Source organism: Anopheles merus, chromosome 3L (assembly GCF_017562075.2).
Source record: "Anopheles merus strain MAF chromosome 3L, AmerM5.1, whole genome shotgun sequence".
NCBI lineage: Eukaryota > Metazoa > Arthropoda > Insecta > Diptera > Culicidae > Anopheles > Anopheles merus.
The window spans coordinates 9,366,079-9,385,433 of record NC_054085.1 but is presented as its reverse complement, the minus strand read 5'-3'; the positions used below and the strand labels follow the sequence as shown (position 1 = coordinate 9,385,433).

The 19,355-nt window shown below is 48.5% G+C and overlaps 1 protein-coding gene across 3 annotated transcripts; it reads left to right on the top strand.

The window, feature by feature from the left end:
• Positions 1-7,313: 7,313 nt before the first annotated feature.
• LOC121599857 (fatty acyl-CoA reductase wat-like) lies at positions 7,314-18,881 on the top strand. Of its 3 annotated transcripts, none has more exons than XM_041927960.1 (6): positions 7,314-7,466; positions 10,110-10,908; positions 11,386-11,905; positions 12,657-12,963; positions 13,068-13,187; positions 17,888-18,881. In XM_041927960.1, the coding sequence occupies exons 2-6, from the start codon at positions 10,708-10,710 to the stop codon at positions 18,258-18,260; spliced, it is 1,521 nt and encodes a 506-aa protein (XP_041783894.1). In that variant the 5' UTR covers positions 7,314-7,466; positions 10,110-10,707; the 3' UTR covers positions 18,261-18,881. The 3 variants fall into 3 exon arrangements, with proteins under 3 accessions (XP_041783894.1, XP_041783895.1, XP_041783896.1); XM_041927961.1 differs by having other exon boundaries at positions 7,316-7,408; XM_041927962.1 differs by lacking the exon at positions 7,314-7,466 and adding an exon at positions 8,137-8,154.
• Positions 18,882-19,355: the final 474 nt, after the last annotated feature.

The window sequence follows — 19,355 nt, the reverse complement described above, 5'->3', positions numbered from 1 at the left end:
GATAAAGAAATAAAACAAAACCATCATTATAAGTAATGTAAGATGTAAAAGAAAACGCACACACACACACGCGCGTGTAAACACACAGGCACACCCAGCATGGGAGAGCGGCCCCAAAAATTCGCAACAATCGCGCCCCATACAGCCTTGCATAACTGGCCGGTCTGGGCTGGCTATAGTTTTGGGCTCTGCAGCGGGGATGAAAGATGAAAAGAAATCGTCCACCCCTCTCCCAACACACAAACCCCTTTGGCAGGGAGGAGGCATCATCATTTGCGCGATCATCCGATCGAGTTTTCAAGGAGAATGGGGAAAGAGGAGTTTGTGTAAGAGGTGCGAGGGACCCACTGATTGGTGAGCTGGTGTGCGCGCGGTTATGGAGGCCAACACCGAGACGAATCAGTGTCAGGTCGGTGTCAATTGCAAGACCGACGGTGAGCGGCCACGATTCGGCGAAACGTTTTGTAGGACACGAGCAGGATTTTCTTCCCACCCACCAAGCGGAGCGGGCGCTGTGTAAAGGAGGGAAACATTCCAATGCCGGTGGAGCAACGGTAAATAACCGGCGGTGGCCTGTGACAAAGGCTGCTCCTGTGAGGGATGTCCCATCGCCGTCACAAATGGGATTTGCCAGGCGAGCTGGCGAATTGTGTAATTTGTATGTGTGTGTGTATGTTTTATTTCAACCAGATATGATGCACGAAGATCAATGCGAAACGGTGAAGCTCAACTGAGCAGTTATAGCGTTACGCACATATAGGACCCAATAACAGGGGACAAAATTCGGCAAGTAATTTCTGCCCATTAGGTTCAGAATTCATAAAACCCCATATCATAACCATATACCACATTGTTCTTCACCAGGTCTTACGTCACCGGGTCGGCAATGATCAAGAATGATCAATGATAAATTCACAAATTATTAATGCAAACTACTACCAATCAATTATTCCATGGCCATGTTACCCACCATCACGCCCCAGGTGCGTCACTGCACACAATCGACGTGTGTGCCAGGATACTTACGTTTATTTTGGCGTGACATTGCGTAAAAGTTCTAATACCTCCCCCAGCCCAGTCCATCTACACTTTATTTTTATCCCTCTTGCCAGATGTGATCATTCACATTTTCAAGTATTACAAGGAGATAGAAAGAGAAAAAAGTGATTTTTCTTCCTGTGACATACTCGGGGCTTATCCATACATTACGCAACAGTACAAAATGACAGGGTGTCTTGCAGCGCTACAATTTGTTCAATGTTAAGGTGCTTCAAAATATTCATTTTTGGTATAAGTTGAATCGAGTCCTGGTAGAAAAACTGATAGATGATAGATGATAGATTTAGGCGTTATTATATATTTCATTATGAGTTCAATTTAATAACTGGTTAATTTCAATCGGTTTTAAACTGTTCCTATTTAAGCTCTTCCCAGGTGCCTCTCAAATCCACTGATTCAGGACCTATACTGGCACTGCAACTGATCAATACAGATCTCATTGGATCTGAACCTACCCAAGTCCTGTAACGGATCCCCAACCCATGTAGTTTTGAAACTGGTGCCGAACCTAAAACGAACCTGGAACTGAGCGATATAAGCTCGGGAACTGATCTTGAACGCATACAAGTACTGGAATTGATCCCAACTTATACCGTGTCTTAAACAACAACTGAGGCTAAACAGATCCTGGAAATAAACCGCAGTCCATACTGGTTTTATGAGAGGTGAAAGAAATCCTTTGGAGCTAAAGCCTGCTAAACTATACCAACAACATACTGGTTTTATGTCTGATACTCAACTTTTTTCCAATTAAAAAATGTAGTTAAACCTGCCTTGGTCAAAGAATGAATTTCGAACCATTCCTGATTCAGTGATCAATACAGTATCTGTTCCAATCCAGTAACGGACATCATTACTAGGTGACTGATCCATTCCTAAAAGTAGTTTTTTGATAAATTCAGCTTAAAAATAACTATAGTACCCCAGAAATCGATTAATAATGGTCCGATAAATAAGGAATGCTGAGAGGCCTACACCGATTAATAAATAGCGTTACAGCATTACATTTTGCGATAATAGCATCTGCAATAAAATTCTCTCATTTTGTGTTACGTAATGTATGGCTGACCCCTTACGACATTTGTCAACGCACAATTGTCGCTCGAGCGCCACGTTACGTTCGGCTGTTGAGTTATGCACGGTTCGGCCTCAAACAGAACCTTACGACCCGGCTCATTATAATTGTTATTGTTGAAGCGGTTTTCTGTTGTCGCATTTCGGACACCCTTTCCCAATGTTTGTCGCCATTCCTCATCGGCACTGCAACCTTGAACGTATTTAAAAATTAAATGCTAATTTTTAGGCTCTCCACACGCCTTCAATCAAATGTTGCTTCGTCAGTGTTTTCCATCCAGACGTTTCAAGCCACACACACACACCGGGCGCGGTAAAGGTATTATCTAATCGGCTGGATGTTATTTCCAAACTCAAAAAACCATGAAAAATAGAACATTTCCATTATGGTTCGTTTAGCGTTCTGTGGCTCGGGAACCGTTATCCTCCCATTATCACCAAATAAAACGAACTACGGGCGGGGGACCAAACCCCCTGTCACGACTGAAAACAATGTCGCAAAAACAAAACATATTCTTTCTCCCATTCGTTCACACCTTTGCCACGCCGTCACGCCACCAGCCCTCGACTCTGAATGCGCTAAATGACCGGTCAGCGAATGCTGGCGAGTTCTGGCCAAAATCGACCGGCAGCCGGCAAGATCCGGCATCAATTGACACACAACGTTGTGTGACGGAAGATGCCGAACGCATCAGGAGGCCACGCGCAGACGCGCCGTTTCTGTCCGCCCAGCACCCAGCAACCGGCAGACGCGTGACGTTTCCGTTACGTCATAATGCCGCATACCGGAAAGCGAAGGACATGGGCCGGGCAAAAATGATTCGGTATCTTTTGCGTTTGGGTAAAGATTGTCGCAAACGCGAAGCCCGCAAAACGCACAAGTTCTTAGGCTTTAATGTTTTTGAATTCATTCTATTCCCCCTGTGCTTCATGTATTAATACATCTTTGTGTCATGTTTGCCGTACACTTCCTGGTTCTTGCTCGTCCTATTTCGTCCTCATATCGCTCAATCTATCTCTTCGTAATCTGAGCCGCACTGCGTGTGAAGCTGAAACCCCGCCAAAGACGAAATTTACAACAACACTCACCCACAAAATAATAATAATAAATGACCCGCCGCCAACAACAGCATAGAAAACAAAACAAAAAGGAAAAACCCCACAAGCCAAGTGTGTACCCGTGTCGACCGCAGTGCGCCAGGGGGAAGCGCAACGCCGGGCATGACGCGGACGGGTGTTACGTAAATTCTAATGCTCCCCTTGCGTACGCCAACCCCAAAGCGTACGATTCGCGGTCGCGGTTCAGCTGGTCCGAAAATCTGCCCAAAAATATATTTACACACACACGCACGGTCCCGCACCCACCACCACCACCACGGTCGCAAAGCATCCCCACACAAACGCGAGCGCGCGCTCACACATTCGGTGCCGTAACAGTAACGGCCCGGGCCACCGAAGTGCTACGAAAGTGACCGCTGACCTGAATCATCCGATGGCACCGATGGAGAGAGAGATGGGGCCGGTGCGTTTCGGTTACTTCATTCATGCGATTAATTCATCGATTCAGGGGGGATTGTGGGCGCGCTACGGAGTCACGCCACGGGTCAGTCCGGGACGATGGACCGTTTGCCCGAATAGCCACCCGAAAAAGATGCATCTAGAGTGTTTCATTCAAATTTTATCTACCTTCGGTGGGAGATGTTGTGTTCAGTGGGTATGGCAAAGGAAAAGGAATGGCTCCTTTAGTGCTCCAAATGGCTGGCGGGTGATCATTTCACATTGAGGATAAAATAGAGCGAACCGTAAATAGTTAAGTGGAATATGAATAAAAAGGAATCAATTTGCACAAAAATGTTTTAACATGTTTAAATGTTTAATCACATGAATTAGCATAAAGGAAGAACGTGTCTGCAATTAAATAAACTTAATCCAGTTATCTGGACCAAATTTAGACATGCGACACCACACACCAAAATCTGGTCAAGTTTTCATAATTAAAGCCTACCACCATCATCAATATCATTAAAAGTTGGCGCTAACTTTCCTTTGTTGTGACACAATATCCCACTGGGATGATTATAAATGTTGGTCAAGTTACGATTTGAACTCGTGACCTGTGACATCTGAGACTGGGTGCTTCTCACTGCACCATCAAGTAGTCACTAGAAATGCCACGCAAAACTCTAATATAAGCTCCAATCCACCGAAAGACAAAGCTGATCATATTCTATCTGAACCAAGTACAATAAATCAAATCTATCTTGTTCATTGAATAACTATGAATAAAATAAAATGTAAATTGATTTCAAATTATATTTATTATTATAAAAAACCACGTACACATAAACAATGCACTGCACTGTAGCTTACATCTTTTGCAGGACAGGGCAACCAACGGGAGAAATTTGATATCCTTAATCCCTCCTCCAGCTGAAGCATTGAAACAAACCCTCGTTGCACTTACTCATCGTGGCGCAAGAGAGAAAGAATAAAAAGGTCCTAATCGCCGTTTTGTATTTTTGTGCGTAGGCGTGCGTATAGCTCCAAAACAAACAGTCAAAAAAAGACAAAAAAGGCAAATTTTGCTACCCCCCAAAAACCGTGCGATCGTGCGGCATTACGTAATGACACCACCCTCCGGGCGGGTGTCCCGGGTCCGGGCAGCACCCGTAATCCAGATTCAGCAGAGAGCCTTCGAGAGTTTGAAAGCCGCGTAAAAACTGCCGCCAGAAACACAGCAAGAAGCCAAAACCATCACCAAAAAACCACACACACACAGTTTTCATAAGCATAGATCATATGCATGTTTGTGAGTGTGAGTGTTTTGTTGTTTTTTTTGTCGACTTCCAGCTTCCAGCATCCAGGCCTGCCTGTTGGCTCGAATGTCTCGGCCTCGGCCGGGGGGGTTGTAAATTGTGCGTATATAGCGTTTCCATGGGGTCCATGTTTTACATCGTGTTTGCAGCCTTTCTCTTTCGCTCAGCAGCAAAAATGGAAAGAGAGTATCAAAGAAAAGGAGAGAGAAAGAGAGTGAAGGAAAAAAGAAGCAAGAAGAGGAAGAAGGGAGGAGGTAGATATTTCATAATACATCCGTGGGCCAAATTTCGGCGGCAGTGAACGCATTCCCTGGGCGGCACAACACGGTTAATGTGTGATGCTGCACGCGGAAGAGAGCGTACGCTGAGAAGGCGCCCGAAATCGTTCTTTCTCTGTCCCCTGCTGCGGTGAGAGAAGTGACTCAAGTAGCGGATGAGGAGGCAGGGAGGAGGGAGACCCACTGGCCGAAGAATACCGGGCACACTTTCTCCTTGAACCGGACCTGCCGGACCGCCGACGCTCACTCACGTACACACGCATTCGAAACCCGGTTCGCCGCTTGGTGTCCAGGTGGTGGATGGGAGGGTAGCAAGGTGCTCCGTGTCGCCTGACTGTTTTTCATGGCCGCAACCCTTTCCCTTTCAACCTTTTTTTTTTCGGCCTCCAGATCGACCAGTTCGTTTGTTTATCTTCTCTTCATATTCCATTCACTTTCTCCCGCGTTGGGGAAGGTTGTTTTTGTTGTATTTTTCGTGCACTCCTCGTTTTGTTTATTTCTGAGTGTTGTGGTTTTAATTTCGTCTGAGCCGCCGCTGCATCTATGCATTCCTGGCATAGTTCTAGTGTCCGTGCGCTCGCTAGTTAATGCAAACGACGTACTGGCCTGCCGCGTGCGTGAGTGCGTGTGTGTATGTGCCCAGTTTACTCCCAAAACGCTTCGTTCTGTAATGGTAAGCACGCTGATTGAATTAATCAAATCACGGTTCCCGAAAGGGCGCACACCGTACACACAATCCGAACAAAACGCACCCGGAAAGCAGACAAACAACCGTGTGTGTCCCTTTAATTCTTTAAAAGCCATTCGCAATAAAAGGGACAGTTACAGGCCAGCGTACAGCACACATCCTGAATCAGAAACCATCGCCGCAGGGTCGCCGTAATTGGGCGGTCGGGAAGGGGGAACCGCATAATGCACGCACACACGCACACACAAACGCTCGCGTTACGGTTCAACGTCCCTGCTATGTCGTGCGTAGGGTCTCACTTGTCGTGTTGACGGTACGGCTTTTAACCTTCAGGCAGCATTAGCCAATGCTTATGCTTATGGATAATGCACACAAGTACGCAACCCCGCAATGAATGGCGTTGTGCGGGGAACACGAGAAAAAAACAGTTATTTATTTGTTTTTTTTTTACATGTGCTGGTGCGATAAAGTGTGCCTACTGCAAGGATAACGGATGTGTCAGATGATTTTTGACAGGCTACCGTCGAACAGTATGACATTTAAATCACCACACGCACACGCGGTGGAAAAGGGGAACGAAGGGGAATGTGTCTTGCTACGCCGCTCGCTCATCCCCCCCTCCCCCCTCCCCTCCCCACTCTCTCCATATTGCGATTGCAAACCCCATTGGAAGGAAAACAATATGAGCGCGTGGTCCGACGACGGGATTCAGAAATTGCACCTGAAGAATCGGACAAACGCGCCACAGAGAGGACGGAAGAGTGCAATAGAGATAAAGAGAAAGAGAGTGTGTTTGTGTGTGTGTGTGAGAGAGAGAGAGGAAACACATAGCCGCAGCAAAAGTAGGACGAATCTCACGGTGAAAGTTTTCGTTCAGCTCACCTATTTCTCTCCCCGTTTGGCGGCGGGCGGTGAGTCTCATCTCACACGGGAGCACGGGAGTCAGAGCGCCAGAGCGAACCATGAGCGAAATCGAGCGTAAGTGTGTAAATTTGAAACCGGACACACGAATTTTGAGGATAAAACAGAATATAAGAAATATATATGTTTAAGACTAATTTTGACAAATATGAAGTTTAAAAAAATATGTATAATAATTTAATATATTTCGTGCACTCAAAACACCTTCCAAAACTGTAGTCCAAAACGCAAAACTCTGTATCTTATCATATCATGGCTAATATCGCTAACGCAATAACCTATCCCACATTACTGCCCTATCGTGCTCGATTGATGCGAGCACCCTTCAACCCAGTCGCTTTCAATTTTACCACCACCGGCGGCACCACGTGCACCCGATCGGTACGCTCGCTCATAGTGCAGGCGCAACTGCGCATTCTGAGAAACTAGCAGCAGCAGTTCGCGCGCGCCGCATCCCTAGCGCGAGAGGGTTCGTCCGGCTGGTTCATTCCGACTCGTAGCGCGAAACAGTACGGACGTGCGTGCGTGCGTGCAGTTCAACCCCGGGGGAAATAGAAAAAAAACAGTTGCCTGTAAGGTGATTCTGAACCACACACAGAAAAAAAAACCAACCAACCAAGCCTGGCAAAAGTAATAATCGTTCGCGTGATTTACCATTTACACCATTCTAGCGTGGCGTATGTCTAGAGTCTAGGCGTAGCGGTGCGCATAATAAGGGAGGGTGAGAGCGTGCGTGACTGTGTATGTGTGTGTATTGCGGGAGGAGGAGCAGCAGTAGCAGCATAATCTCCCGTTAGTACGGGAAATCAACGGGGTTTCGGCCGTTGATAGAGAGCGTTTAGATGCAGTTAGTTTAGCCAAAACCGGGCATTAGCGAAGGGGTTTGGAAGGCGTGTGCGTGCTGGTGTGTATGTGTGTGCGTGTCTGTAGAGTCTAAACGAGAGGTTTGGTGATGCGGTGCACACCTGCAGCCAGTGATGTTATGGATGTTCGCGGGCGACCGCTCTTAGATTGGTCAGTTGGTCAGCAGTCGTCGAGCAGCGAACCAGTCGGGAAGATCGGGCAAAGCTATCCTGTCTAACCCCTCAATCAGGGTCTACCTGACGTCTGAGAGACCAGAGACAGTTCGAACCTGTCGCAGTGATTGTGTGTCTACGTGTGTCCATATCGTTCTAATCACAGGAGGTAGTCGTCGTGCACTGGCATAGCCATCACGAGCCACCGTAGCAGCTGGGCTGTGCTGTAGAGAGTGACTTTCCATCAGTACCTGCGAACACGACACCCGCGTGCGTAAGGAGGCGGTTGGGATGTAACAGGAGTAGGTAGTAAATTGGTCTCGAAACAAAAAAACGGACAGACAGAGGTGCAAATCACCAGCACCAAGGGGTACGTCGCCAGGGAGCCCATCAGGACATTAAATGGAACTCTCCGTGCGTGCGTGTGTGTGTGTCTGAGTGTGTTTAGGGGTTGAAACGACCTTAACCAGGCAGATTAGGCAGTAACGACGTCTGCCAGCGGATTCACGGCACAGAACGCAGCACGTGCCCCCGTTTGTAACTCTAAACGCGGTGGTGCCTCGTTTATGCAGGAACAGGCTCTATGCCAATCAACGCAATGCAAAAAAAATCATTCCTCCTTCTGGAGCCCGGAATGATGTCGTGCAAGTATATGCCTTAAAGCTGCAAAAAAGGGCAACGACGTGACAGTTCGTCCGTGCGGGTTTTCGATTGCGGAGCGCCAGATGGCGGGACAGAGAGAAGGTTGGGCGACCGCCCGGCCCCGAGTGTGCGCACAAAAAAGAAAGGGGCGACGAAAGAAAAGTACTCCTGCGTGTGTGTGTGTGTGCGAGTGCTTGTGTCTTTCCGTGAATGGGGCTTCAATGGCCAGGAACTGGGGGAACACCATATCCAATGGGTTTGACGGGGCTTTTGCTGCTTGGATTTTGCCTTTGAGTTTTAGGACCTCCGATTGGATTTATTGGATGGGCAAAACTCGCCACTCCAGCCAAACACAGAGCGAAACGACTGACCGAAAGAAGCTGGCCGCGCCTGTCCCCGTTCCGATACTGCCCATCCCACAGGGAACGGAGCAGGAAGTTAGGCAACAAGGGAAAATTATCTTCCCTCCGGCTCCGCCGCGAATCTCTTATCCGGAAGACGACGCGCGGCAGGCGACAGCGAAAGTCATACCGTGTCGCGTGTGTGTGTGTGTGATTATGCGTGTATGTGAGCTATCATTCCGCATGGAGTGTGTATGTGTGTGCTATACTTTTTCCTCTTCTTTTTCTTCTGCTGATACGACACAAATGCGGCGTTGTGTGACACGACCACGTCCTCGTCGCTAATTCTCTTGGCGGCTTCTCTTCGCGCTCTCCCCCCCTTTAAAACGCGCTTGATTCCGCTTGAAGCTTCAAATGCCTGATGCAATTTAGGGGCACCGTCCAACCCAGCCAGTCTTCGGTGCTGGCGTACCAATTGACCTCCCCTCCTCCCCTACTCTCCCTCCTTATAAATAGCCACGGCGGTACACATGCGCACACACTGCCGTGCACGTGCTTTTCCGCGGTTTGACAGCTCGCAGCGTGCCTGTGCCAGGAGAAAAACGGAAACGGTGTAAATTGATTAATCTACATGTGGCACCGGGGCAAAAGTGCACCGAAGAATTTGAAGAAGAGGAGAGAGAGAGAGAGGTGCGAGCGTGTGCCCCCGGTCACGAGTAATAAAGCCCCCCAAGTCGCCTCTGGAGAAGGGACATGTAGTCGCCTGATTTGTTGCCCCTGTAAGAGGGGGGGGGGGCTCCACACAATCGCAGGGAAGACCTCTTTCACTTGGACACATACTCTCTCCTTCTCTCTCATTCACTCACTCAGTTTGAGCAGCTTTCTCGCGGGTCGGGTCCATTGCAGCGTCGTCCAAATCAAAGGAGGGCGGCAGTTGCAAGGGCAGCATTTGTTTACATGTCGATGCACTTACGTCCCGTACATCCCTGTTGCTGCAGCGGAGCGGGCTGTACTGGCAGTGGTGGTGGTGCGAGGTGTTCAAGCAATGTTGATTGAAATCTTCCGCTTTTTCGCTGTTCCAAGCGGCCCCACACCCTAACACTTGTGGCGTAACGGGGGAATTACCCTCTCTCCCCCTCATTCCAAGGGTGGCAACGATAAGTAGATAAGAAGCGTGAAGATGGCCGTGGGCGCTGGGTTTTTTGTTGTTGTGTGTGCTAATTTTTTGCAGGAAACCCTTCGCTTCCGATTCTAAATGTTGTGTTTGTTTACAGGAATTCTTTACCGCAGGTCAGTGTTTCCCAAGTTTTGTGCCCCGCAGAGTGTGCGTGTGTGTCCCGAGTGCGGAATAACAACAACACCCGTGCTTGATGTGGTTCGAATCCAGGTTCACAGGCCTTTTTCACCGTGAAGAAATAGTGGTTGTGTGTGTGAGATAGTGTGAGTTGCTTGTGCGCGTGTGTGTGCATTATTACCTACGGTATTATCAATGATAATCGTTGGATAATACAACACGCCCGGCCCTGTGATTCCCGTCCTTCCCTATGTGCAATATTCTTTGGTTGTGAACGCGCGCGCGTTTGTGTGTGTGTGTGTGTGCCAGTGTGATTGAGTGTGTGCGAAAAACCGCTCCAAACCCAGCTGTCGCACCATTACGCTCGGCAGTGAGCTACTTCGCGCCTCATTAGTCCCTCGTTAGCAACGAGCCGTCGCGCCGGCAAAGAGCGAGCGAGCGATCGAGCGCCAACCGCACACCGACGCACACATCAAAACCATAATCTCGTCACCATAGGGCCTATCAGGGTGCAGCGCCAGGAGCCAGGTGCAGCGGTTCGGACGCATCTTCACAACGGCCACGGCAACGGCACGAAGATGAGTGACACCTGCGGCTCGAAGGTGATCGAGTTCTACCAGGACTCGGTCGTGCTGATCACTGGCGCGAGCGGCTTCCTCGGCAAGGTGCTGCTCGAGAAGCTGCTCCGCTGTCTGGAGGCGCGCAAGATATACGTGCTGATACGCCGGAAGCGCGACTACAGTGCACAGATGCGGCTGGAGCAGATTCTTAAGTCGATGGTAAGTGGAGGAGCGAACGTAGATGATGATGACGGCCACGCGCGTCCACGCGCCCGCGGATGTGGTTAAGTGGGGCAAATGAGCGACGGGAAGCAGTTTGTGCGCACAAGTGACTAGGCCTGGCCGGCGTACCGTGGAGCCGTTATGCTTAATTAAGCAAAAATTTCGTTATTGCGCACTCGCGCTGCTCAACACGCGGGCCGCGGCATTGCGATCCTCGCCCGAATCTGGGCCGCGTAGTTTGGCACTTCAACTCAGAAAACTCTACTTGAGATAATTCTGTTTCGCTCCTCACTCCTGCACGCAATTTGCACTGCCTACCGCTAGATTTTGGTCTCATTTTCCATTAAGAACTTCTTTTTTTTTTTGCTAGTAAAACACCGTTCCTTCCCCGCATCGCATCACTTTCCCAATATCCGGGCATCTTGCTGTGTTTACTCATCTCTCGCTCTTTCCCCCGTCTCTTATTGCCTACAGTTATTCGACCGTGTTCGGAACGAGACCAAGGCAGCGAAGGCCCTGTTCGACAAGATCGAGGCGGTCGAGGTAAACTTCGAGCGGGACGATCTCGGCCTGGAGCCGGCGCTGCGCGATCGGCTCCGGCAGGAGGTGGAGGTCGCGTTCAATCTGCTCGCCTCGGTCAACTTTAACGAGGCGCTCGACCAGGCGCTGGAAACGAACGTCGAGTGTACGCGGCGCGTGCTCAACCTGCTCAGCGGTGCCCGGCGCATCAAGTCCGTCATCCACGTGTCGACGTTCTACTCGAACTGCAACCGGACGCTGATCGAGGAGAAGATCTACGACGACATCGGGTTCGGCGGGTACGACAACATCAAGAGCACGTTTGCGAAGCTGCAGGACGACCACAAACAGTTCCTGTCGCCGGTCGTGCTCGGCACCTTCCCGAACTCGTACACGTTCAGCAAAAAGTGCGCCGAGGTGGTGGTGCGCGACAAGTTCGGCCATCTGCCGGTGGGCATCTTTCGGCCACCGATAGGTAGGTAGTGTGCGGGTGATGGGGGCAGTGGGTGCTTAATGGGATCTTAATTTGATGAGAAAAAATGAACGGAAGAGAATAAGATACAGATCGGCATAACAACAATTAGTGATCGGAGCATTGATGCAATTGAAACACACGCTTCACCATTTTTTTATCGATTTAGCTGAGAAGTAGCATTGATAAAACGTACAATCAAGAGGGAAATCCGGTCAGCCTTACTAATAATAACATGCCAGACAATCTAGTTAGAATTGTAAAGCGGTGTCAGTTCAAAACAATAGGACGCTATCAATTTCCTTCAGACAAACGATTAATTAAGACGATACGCTACCGATCAATGTGGATATGCTAATGCGAAACACGATAAAACACGCAAATATCAGCCGTTTTACACGCACCACGCTCCTCCGATCCGTTTTTCTCGATCTGCAGTCTGCATAGAACGATACACATCTTATCACTATCATTGTACTAGCTTCTCCCCTTTAATTAGCGTTCCAAACCGGTCGGTTCGAACTGGATTAATGAAAAGCAAGTGATTCGGTAATTTTCCAGCCCGCTCACGTGGCTTTACAGCACGAGGCACTACCGCGTGTCTTTGATAGTGAAGGACATTGTGTTCTCCATTGCCTTTCGGTTCAATTCACGCGCCCGATTAACAACCACCCCTCCAAGCACAAACATTCGACATTATTGACCGGCTCTATGTCTCTCTATCTCCTTCTCCCTCTCTCTCTCTCGCTCTCAGTGACCTCCAGCTACCGGGAGCCCGTACCTGGATGGGTCGATAACTTCAACGGTCCGAGCGGCATGGTGGTGCCACTGTCCCAGGGGCTGTACAGTGCCGCCCTGCTCGATCCCAAAAAGAAGCCGTTCATCGTACCGGTCGACTTCTGCGTCAATGCGCTGCTGGTGTGCGCGCACGACGTGAGCAAGTCGAGCGTCACCAAGAGCATTCCCGTGTACAACTACACCGACGACTGCAACCTCTGGACCTGGGACCAGGTGATCAACGGATTCTTCAGCGGACTCGGACCAATCCGGAAACTAGTGGCGTAAGTGTTTTATAAAGCCAAAAACGAAGAAAATGCCCTCTGGGAATTGAACCAATGTCTAACTGTCTCTCTCTTCCTTTTCTCTTTCATTCTTATCTCACCAGAAAATACTTCACCGGCACAATCACGGTCAACCCGGTGCGGTACGCAATCTGCAAACGAATCATGATGTTCCAGGCCTTCTGTTTGGATCTGATCCGCACTTTCAGTGGAAAGGAAAAAATGTAAGTAGTTTGCGCCTTAGCTTTTCATTCCCCCCGCCAAGGTCTGGTCCATGGGTCTAGTGGTCCTGACATAGTTTTCTTTTGTGCCTGTGATGCACCTACAGGTTTGAAGCAAGAAAAGCGCAACATAACGGGGCACCTATGGGACGGCTCGCGGGGAATCCGAGGGAAAGCCTCGTCAGCTGTGCCAGTTTGTGGTCTGCGGCCTTCCCGCTTCCGAGGCCCTCTATAACCAACGCGATAACGGGAACTCCACACTTAGGAGCTTGAGGTTTTATTTTCTCCAGCTCTCCTTCCCAGTTCTCCGGTTAGGATAAGGGCCTGTCTATGATGGATGGATGGCGTACAGCAGCAAAAATAGGGGGGAAAATGGCACACACCAACCCCTCTGGTGTGTGCCGGACCTACCTACCTCCTTTAACTGATCCCCACTGTATCTTTCCCTCGCACACACTGGAAAGGTTTCGCGCGAAATTCGCGCTAGAGAGTTTGTTGCTCCGGTTTGGCTTCGGTGGTCTCCTGGTTTTGTTCGCGAGCAAGGGGCGATGTGGGGAAGGGTTTTCGCTGTGTTTAATCAATGGCAAAACTGGGTTAGCCGGCAAACATTGCGGCCTCTCGAGTTGGATGCGGGAACGGCGCAACAGAGCGCAGAGCAAAAATAGAGCGGATTGTAGTAGCGCCACGCAACCGAGCCCCCTTCTCTCTCTCACACTCTGGATGGGAAGGGGGAGAAGTTTTACGGGCCAGGCAAAGGAAAATTCGACGCAGTGTACCATAAATTAATACCGTCGAGCGGAGGACGACGTCGGCTGGAGCCTGCGCGGGTGGGGAAACTTGTACCGAATGATAATCCAAAACGCTCGCACTGGGAAGGTTAAGACTCGACGCCGAAGAGGCCATCGAACGAAATCGAGAAATGGAACGGTTGTGTTGTGTTGTTTCGCTAGCGCACACACACACACACACGCGCGTACCTCGCCGCCACTCTTCATTTCGCCGTTGATTTTCGCTCGTAATGCAAATTGCACACCGGGTTTCATAAAGCTTTCACCGAACGATCAAACGGGCATGCGCGCGCTCGCGCCTGTGTGCGATCGATGAACTCGATCCCGTTTCGCGAGTGACTCATCGGCAAGGGCGGGGGAGAAAAGGAGCGCTAAAGATCTGCAGGGGTTGCAATTTTTCCGTACGCTCAGCGGGTGGAGCGGTGTGGAGGTTTTTCATGCCACCGCTTTTGAAGCATCTTCGCCGCCGCGTAAGCCAAAGATACGCGCTTTATTAGGTGAGAGGAAGGCGAGAAAGAGAGAGAGCGAGAGAGAAAGCAAGAAAAACGGGCTTTACGATTGTTAAATCAATTCGAACCGTTTTTCTTCTCTTTCGTTTTGTGCGAGTGTATTACACGCAGATGGTTGTGTGTGTGCGTTATTTTTTTTTGGTTTTACGTTTTTACCTTCTTTGTTTTTAATTTTTGGGTCCGTCTGGGTGATGAGTTTTCATTTCGTTGACACAGAAAAGCCTGCTCGAGACACATGACGTTGTGGCGTACGTAACCGACATTTCTTAATTTTTGGTGGTATTTTGTTGTTGTTGCTCTGTTTGAGCTGTTTTGATTTGTACCAATTATAAGATTATTTAACGATCCGATAACATATTTATGCACGATGGCGTTTGCGAGAGGGGAAAAGAGAACAACAAAGCTGGTGAGGTGTAAAAGCAGTTCATTATTGAAAAGTGTTAATTACGGCCAGAGTGTGGCCTTCATCAGCAACCATTGAAGCGTATAGAGACAGACACAGATGTCTTAATGCTATTATGTGTGCATACTTCAACAGATAAGAGATACCGTTGGTGAATAATTACTGAAATTCTCAAATCAGAAGGCTTCATCTTCTAAAAACCGAAACATTTCCACTTGAGAAAAAACTGAACGCAAACGCAAATTGAATATAAGAACTATCATCACTGTTTGGCTAATTGCAACTGTTTTCTTCGCAAATCAGCATTATTATATTTCTTTTCTGCACCTCATCATTACGCGTTTTGCCCCCTGGGTAATGCAGCATGAGTAGGGGGTAATTCAGCAAATTACTCTCTACTTAAAAAATATCTCCGTTACGAAGGAAACTATTTTCACCATCTGTACCATGTGCAGACGCTTTGCTATTATTTTCTCCCATTTTTTGCAATCAATCTTACTGTTTTACTATTAACCAGCACCAATCGTGGTGAACAATTCAAATAATGCACAAAAATATCCCCCTGCATAATGCCAACCGATTAAGAGCCACTGCCTGCTTCGAGAATAACGCAGCACATTGCATACCTCGCAGGCGCTTAGAATGTTTCGCAATACGGGAAGCAAGCGGGAAAAGAAACGTTCCAGAAAATCCACAACGAAACCGGGAATAAAAACGGTTCCGAACACAACAAATGAATAAACAACCAGCAAAACACAACACACAAAAATTGCTTCACACACACCGCTCATTTGCATACTCCCAGCGGAGTTAGATGGGCTGGTTTACGGTCCAGCACCTCGGCACCTCCCGGTTTGCTGTCCTGCAGGATCGATCGATCTCTGTAAGGAGAATCTGACTCGATACAAAATTCATCCACGTGCAGCCCGTTGACAGGGCAATGAACCCTCCAGCATCCCCAAACAACTTGTCACTGTCCGGCGTTGTTTGTGCAACATTTAAGCTCATTAAAAATGAAGCGAACCCAACCCGAGATTGCTGGCTGGCCTGAGAAAGGATCGAATTGGTTTGGTATTTTGTTTTCGCTTTGCGAGACGAGAAGGCTCTACTCTTGAGCTGTCTGGATGCTGGCTTCCAGAACGCACCAGCACAGTATTTCGTAACATAATGCAAGAACAAGAACAAGGGTCCGAAATTTCAGACGAAGATTATTTATAGTTTAGTTTTGATGCTTTCCTTTTACGTCACAGTCTGGGAACGCGCACAATGTTTTGTGAAGTTCAATCTGCGATCGATCGATCGTTTGCAGTATGTGTGGCGGGTTGTCAGCTGTTGAGCAACGGCAACCGGATCGAGGTAATGAGTAAATTGGTGCTTGTACTAACCGCTGAACCCTGGAAAGGGTTGGCATTCGGCACGACACTGGCGTAATACGATCGCGACAAATCGCAACAAATCGTGTCTTAGCGCGGCAAGAACAAGCCGTTCCAGGGTCAACCGCTTTCCCGATTTGCGGTGTATTGAACCATGTTTGGCGTTTGCATGAGCCACCTTGCACTAAATGCACCGCAATAGACAAGATTCTTGAGGGTTTGAGAGTTGATGCTGATGATGATGACGATGACTACGATGCCCTCGGACTCATATGCTGCTCGGACACACAGACACACATTGGAGTTTCGCTGCGAGGTGAATGGTAGATGGCCATGTCACCGAATTCGGACACGCTGCTCCCAAGGCAATCGAGCCGGGAGAGTTGCATTGCTGCTGCTGTTGCTGCTGCAGGTGAATCGATTGCATAATTAGCGCCGATCTATGGTGCCGATGAACCGTTCATACACACTGCTCAAGAACTGCACCGGGGAGGGTTTGCGATTGCAAAACGCCAAGCAATTGACGCTTAGGGGCGGCAATGGAAAAGGTTCGTCCCTTGCAGCGTTCTTGTACCGGTTCCGAGTAAAACCGATTGGGGCAATGGTACGTAACAAGAAGGACTTATGATTGCTTTTCTAAAGGCGACCCGAGATGAAATTAGCTACTCTCTGCAACGCAACGTTGTCTCTGAGCGGTGGAATGGGACGGTTAGGAAACACTGTTTGACATTTCTTGAAGAGTTTCACTTTCTGACGAGATCTTAAGCACTTTTAACAGCGCATATTCCCGTTGTCTACATAATAAAAACGTATTAACTAACCTCATATGATATCAGGGTACTTAAATCCCACTTTTTTCCAATAACCAATAACTGCAAAGGTTTACGATTTCACCCTCACCCGGATAGATGGCTAAGCAACAGCCACACACAACCGTTTGACCTCTTTCTAATCTGCGCGGGAAGTCCATAAGGCACCACGCCGATCCTCCGCAATCCGTTTGAGCCCCCGTGCGCCCCTGACCGAGGCGCGTTGTCACGATGATGTAACACACTTTGACCCAAAATCAGAAAAAGACAGTGCGTACCCACCCGGGAAGGTCCCGATACGTAGTGTGGCCTAGTGGCCGAATCATCATAGCCCCACACATCACTGCGGGGGTTCAATCCGGTTTTGGCAAATGCGCTAGACCCGCGCGCGACCGCGCGCGCCCGAGGATGCTAATTTTTGGGAGCACGAAATCTCGCGACATACCTATTACATAGCACACACACATCGCGTTCGCATTAAAAATGGACTGCGGCTCAAGTTATGTCAGCCGTCTGATGCGTGAAGGCTGTTGTTGTTGTTGTTTTTTATTATCTTTACTTTCGGTTTGTCCAAAGCGAACAACACTGTTCGCGAAGACCTCAAACTGCCCGGGCTACAAGAGCTCTTACAAGATGCAATTATTTAATTAGCTCTCTCGGTGCAGTGCTTTAATGTCTGATGATTGTGACCTTCCCTCCCTTTTGCATGTACACCTTTTTGCACAAGATCCCTTGACCCTTGGAAGTATGTTTGCTAATCTTTACCCCTCTCCCTCTCTCTCTCTCTCTCTCTCTCTCTCTCTCTCTCTCTCTGCGCACAGTATGCAACGATTGTTCTCCAAGATGGTGACGCTGAGCGAAGTGTTGCGCTTCTTCTGCCTGAATGACTGGAAGATGACGAACGACAACATCCGCCGGATCAGCGACGAGATGTCCCCGCTCGAGGCGGAGATGTTCCCGCTCGACATCAGGAAGATCGACTGGACCGAGTACTACCGGAACTTTGTGCCGGGCGTGATCAAGTACGCGGTGCAGCCGCGCAGCCCGCGCAGCCCCAGCATTGCGGAGCGGAAGCTGAAGGAGTCGAAGGTGCGGGAAACGAAAAAGCTCAACAGCGGCCTGTTCTACCTGCTGTGGAGCTCCGTGTTTATTATTGCGCTGAAGATATTCAAAAACCTCTTCAACAAGGTGTGAAGAACTTTCCAACTCCAAGTACGCTTCCAATTTATTTAGGGTTCAATTTAAGACGGAAAATGGGACACGAACACACACACTCATACATACACAAACAGACACACACACACACACATACAAGCTGCAATCACAAGTACATGCTGATAAATAGGGGTAGTAGGTAATAAGGCAAATGGCGCAGAAGTATAGAGGTCCTGCCAATAAAAGACACGTCGCAAATTCACGTCGCCGCAAATGCGCTTGCGCAACCAGCAAACGAGCCAGCCAGCGGGCAAGCAGCAACTATTTACTAAAACGCATAGTAATCAAGCAACAACAACAAAAAACAACATGCATAAACGCGAAAGAAAGAATTATAAAAGTAATGCAAGCAAACAAACAAACATAACGGTAACGGAAAACATCAAACAACACGGAACAACAACATCATTTAAAGTATAGAATAATAATTACAAGCAAAACAAAAACAAGAACAAAAAAAGAAGAAAACCAACAAAAAACAACTTTGCCACTAGCTACGTAGAGCTAAGGATACCTGAAGTTCAGTGACAGAGATTTTTTCCAACAAATGATAACGATTAAATTAATTAATGAATAAAATAAACATTTTGTAGGCTTTTTGTATCCGGTTTCGGGTTTGGTTTGCTTTGATTTGCGAAGTATGCGCTATGGAGTGTATCACAGTGTGTGTGTGTGTGTGTGTGTGTGTGTGTGTGTGTGTGTGTGTCGTGGGTTATCATTGATGATATCAGAGGGTTTTCAGCGTAGCATCTCTTGGTGGCTTTCTGGTGATTGATGACGTCATAAGATATAGGAGGTGGAAAAAAGATAAATTGACAATAGCTGATTCACGGTAAGCAATAGTGATGGGCGGGTCGACCCGAACCTACCGTGTCGGAGCCATCCACATGCAACCCGGAGCGCTTGAGGTCGTAATTTTGATTCCGTGGTTTCAAGCCCCGAAAGGACCGTGATCCCCAATTCGTAGGACTGACTATTTTGCTATCTGGTATGAAGTCAACTGAACTCGCTTGAGCCCACTAAACGTACTGAACTCGTTTGAACCCACCAAACCTACTAAACCCACTGCACTCG

Bases quoted from the DNA above. Each gene is read 5' to 3' on its own strand.
- LOC121599857 (XM_041927960.1), top strand. From the start codon at position 10,708: ATGAGTGACACCTGCGGCTCGAAGGTGATCGAGTTCTACCAGGACTCG. The intron at 10,909-11,385 runs GTAAGTGGAGGA...TATTGCCTACAG, and splicing joins AGCAGATTCTTAAGTCGATG to TTATTCGACCGTGTTCGGAA. The intron at 13,188-17,887 runs GTAAGTAGTTTG...CTCTGCGCACAG, and splicing joins TTCAGTGGAAAGGAAAAAAT to TATGCAACGATTGTTCTCCA.